A 4253-nucleotide genomic window follows, 5' to 3' on the forward strand; every position below is an offset into this window, starting at 1 on the left:
AAATGCCCCCCACCCCGCCATGGGGGTCAGCTCCTGCCTCCAAACACCAGCAAGGAAAGGCTGGCAGCAGGTTCAGGGCTGTTTGGAAGAAGGAGTTCTGTGCTGCTGTTCCCCAGGAGTGGATCTCCTGCAGCATGTCTGGAAGGAGGGAGGCATTTCTGCCCCAGCAGCATTAAAACAGGGCCCTAGGATAGTTTAGAGTGGCAGAGAGCAGCCACCAGCAGGAAGGCAGCTGCAGTTCTGTGTGAGCAACATTGGCACAGTCAAGTCACTGCTGAGGTTTCTTTTCAGTTAATGGCCCTTGTTAAATTAAACGAGAAAGGAAACACGGCTCCATTCAGTCTCAGAGAGGTCTGAGGCCCCAGCTGAGTCGGGTAAGGCCCAATGGGCTCTTGTGCATGCAAAAGGGGAGGCGCCGAGGGCATAGGGAGCGGGGAAGGGGCTGTCTTCACGCTGCCAGGAGGCTGCACATTCAGCTCTGCCGTGCCTGTGCGAGAGACCATCTTTGCTAAAGGGCTGACACAGAAACCCAGCCCCCAGTACCACAACAGGCAGCCCCATCCCAGCTGTATGTCCAGGCATGTACAGATGTCCCCACGTAGCGCTTCCCTCTGTGCTGGCTCTGCCCTCGCCTCACAGCCCCAGCACCACTGGGACACAGCTGCTGCAGCTGTGGTTAAGCGCACGCTGCTGCTTGCTTTGGTCAATGTGCTCATCCTACATCGTCTTCTCCACTCCAGGAGCATCAGCAATTTGCTGCACCGATTTTATCCAGTAGCTAGGGCTGAGGTGTCAGTGTTTTTCTGGTGGCTCGCTTACAGCACCCAGGGAGATGATTTGTCCCTGGCAAAGGGCTCTTGTCATCAGCGTCCAGGCCAGAACCCCATGGCATCCATGTGAGAGGCCAGAGGTGCTCCTCAGGTCGCAAGTGGGATCCCACATCCACTGGCACACCCCGCCTGGCTGGCCTATGACATGCTGCAGTTTGATGGCTTTGAACCGTGTGTCTGGAATGGGAAGAAACACACAGTGAGCAAGTGAAGATTGTGCTCAGGTCCCCAGGGCTGTGTGTTCAGTGATAATGCTGCCCCTACCCCAAGCCGGGCTGCCATCCTGATGAGAAAAGTGACCCTAGAGAGAGCGCGGAAGAAGCAGAACCCAGGGAGGATCCACACCATGACATAGCCAGCCATGATCAACCCCACCGCAGGGCAGATCCTACGGCCAGCCTCACTCACCTGCCGCTGCGACTGCTGGTACTCGGCTTCACTCGCTGACAGCGCCTGGGCCAGTGCCAGATCCTCCTCCTCCTGCGTGCTGCTGGGGACAGCAGAGCATTGTGTGCCTTGCCCCCCACCCTGGGCTCACTGGCCAGAGCCCAGGATCTCCTGTCACTGCAACCCTCCAGGAGAGCTAAGGGCAGGGAGCAGCTGAGGACCTCCCTGAACAGGCCAGAGGCTGGGTAGAGACCAGGGGATCCAGCTGGGGCTGCCAGTCAGCATGCTGGGCTGAGGAGAACCATGTTAACTCCAGTCTGTAAGTCTGTGCTTTTAGCAGCACCAGGCAATGTGCCCAGGGACATGGGGTGTCCTCTGTGAAAACCCCTACTCCACCTCTGTCACGCTCCAGCCACGCTCATTAGCTGACAAGTGGTCAGACACTGGTTTGCCCTACGCTGTGCTGACAGTCACTATCCCCTCCCAGGACCCCAGAGGGCTTGCTCGCTGAACAGAGCGCTGTGATGGCTCTGGACTCTTCCTTTTTTCCCCCCCCATCAACCACACAGAGGCATCATCCAGAGCCACGTGCAAAAAGGAATGTCATCCCAGAGCCACATGATGCTGCCCCGGGCACCTCTCACACACATGCTTGGGGCGTGACACGTGTTCCCGGACCATACCTGGGTGGCTGTGCTGAGCTGCATGCTGACTCTGCCAGGGACATCTCCAGAGCTCGCTGCAGTGCCTCTTCCTCACTCTGAAAAAAAAATTAAAAAATCTTGTCACTTGCTTGTTTGGGGATGGCAGGAGACAGCCCTGAGGGACACATGACAGGTACAGTTTTGCCTGGCCGAGGGTGAGCGCATCTTCCCTCCTCCAAGGCCAGAAACAGCCAAGGTGAAGGCCTAGGTCTCAGGACAGACCTACAGTTCTCTTCCTCCTGTCCAAGAGGATGCAGCCCTCCCTGCCAGAGCTAAGAGTACCAGTGAGAAGCAGCTTCCAGCCTCCCCCTCTTCCCTTGGTTTGCAGAACAGAAAGATAACACCCAGGGAAAACAGACAGTGCACTTTGTCCCTCTGGGCAAAGCTGAACACCAAGCACACGGAGAGCCACGACTGGCAAGCACCGGATCAAACTGATGCCCTACGGAGCCTCCGAGATCCCTATTCACCAGGGAAAGGCCAGCTGGGGAGCAACCATGGTCACCTACAGAGCATGAGTTGTAGTAGCTCCCCAGGGCACAGGAACCACCCAAACCCACCCCAAATGCCCAGGCCAGGCCACTCACCAGCCCATCACGACAGCCGGAGGGGAGGTGCTGCGAGTCTGCGACACAGTCGCTCTGCCTCCTCTGCGAACACGAGAGGAGCTGGGTTATTGTCAAGGCAGGGAGCCCTGGTACCAGCACACAGCCCTGCTGATGCACAAGCAGCAGGGAGCTGTTACTCCTGTGTCTCATGGAGAGCCCAGCTGAGCATGGTAGTGCCCACCTCATAATTCTGAGTAGGGCCACCACCTTACCTGGCAGGGGCTGGAGAAGAGCGGCTCTCTGCTGGCCGGGCAGCTCCGCTGTTCAGTGCAATGACTGTTTTGGAGGAGGGTGCCTGGGCTCTCGCAATTGCAGCGTGCCTAGGACAGACAGGATGCCCATGAGCAAGTGTTTCACCATCATGAGCCATCCCTGGGCACTGAATATCCAGGAAGAGGAAGCTGAATAAGCAAGATGCCTCCGTGGCTCCCTGCTCCTCTTCCTCCCAAGAGTACCCACGTTGTGGCTCAGCTATGCTCAAGGGTTTCAAGTGTCATTTTTCTCCTTGAAACAATGTACCAGGAGGAGCTTGGCTTCTTCCCTGTCACCCATCTGGCAAGCACAGCCCCATCCCTGCCAGACCGTCTGTCCCCAGGCTCTCACCCTGCTTTGGAGAGGGGAAGCCCTGTCCCGCTGCAGTCGTGGTCCAGGGGGTGCCGGTGCTTGAGGCAGTAGTTGTTGTGGCACTGGTCACAGATCACCTTCATCATCTCCTTCTGCTTGCAGCCAGGCTTGAAACACTTGTTGGTGAAGATCTGAAAGATGGCACGGTGGTGGTGAAAAGGACATGTTCCTTCCCTGCATGCCAGGCCCTGGTCACTGACCAGCTTTCCCAGCTAGTGCCTCTCCTCTGGCAGTTTGTCTCTGAATACTAGTTTTCTTTAGATAGTTTACTAGTAATTCACTAGTCCTGCACTCTCCATAGATAAGGGTCTCCAAGATCACAGAACGCACAGCAGGAGAGAGACTGCCTTGCCCAGGGACTCCTGCCTGTCCTGCCTGCCAGAGCAGTGAGGACAGCTCAGACTGAATTCTGGGCTGATTTCTACAGGGCCAGCTCCCTGCAGCAATTTCCTCTTCTGGAGAGATGGGGCAGCTAACTGCTGATTGCACTTCCCTAATGGCAGCACGCAGCGTCCCATCCTCACATCCCAGGCAGCTGCTCAGCCCCACTCCATCACTACCTCAGCCCCAGACTCACATCAACAAAGTCCTGCAATACTCATGCCCCCAGGTCACTGACCCGAGCAGGGCCGAGTCCCGCTCTGTTTTCATCCCACCCCAGGCTTTGGCAGGGAGCAAGACGGAGAGCGCTGGGTACCTACCTTGCGTTTGCGCCGTGCGGGGTCGGATTTGCAGTCACGGTCAATGTGCTCACCCACCACGACATCGGGCATCTCCCCCCGCCTCACGGGGACCGGGGTGTTGCAGAGGGGACACACAGGGACCTGCACATCCTGCAGAGGCAAGAAAAGGGGGCTGGAAGCACGTAGCTGGAAACCCTCGAGCACTGCGTGGCCAATTTCTTTCCCTTTCAGGATCTGCCTGCTGCAGCACCCATAGGGTCACCCGTGGCTTGAGATCCCGCTCAAACCGAGGCGCGAACGCACCCTGGGAAGGAAAGCTAGCAGGGCTGGGAGATGCCCAAACCATTTCACCCAGTGGCAGAGAGCGAGCTGGAAGTCTGCAGCACTGAGATACAGATCCTGGCTTTCAGGGACCAG

At 57.5% G+C, this 4253-nt stretch overlaps 1 protein-coding gene across 1 annotated transcript; it reads right to left on the reverse strand.

The window, feature by feature from the left end:
• Positions 1-968: 968 nt before the first annotated feature.
• ZFAND2B (zinc finger, AN1-type domain 2B) lies at positions 969-3986 on the reverse strand (the record flags this gene model as incomplete). The annotated part of the gene is given in 7 exon segments (XM_009868488.1): positions 969-1007; positions 1239-1320; positions 1901-1977; positions 2502-2571; positions 2742-2849; positions 3133-3284; positions 3855-3986. Coding segments are annotated over 7 exon segments (660 nt in total), but the record flags the coding sequence as incomplete, so codon positions are not given.
• Positions 3987-4253: the final 267 nt, after the last annotated feature.

This window comes from Apaloderma vittatum, unplaced genomic scaffold, assembly GCF_000703405.1.
Source record: "Apaloderma vittatum isolate BGI_N311 unplaced genomic scaffold, ASM70340v1 scaffold31664, whole genome shotgun sequence".
Lineage (NCBI taxonomy): Eukaryota > Metazoa > Chordata > Aves > Trogoniformes > Trogonidae > Apaloderma > Apaloderma vittatum.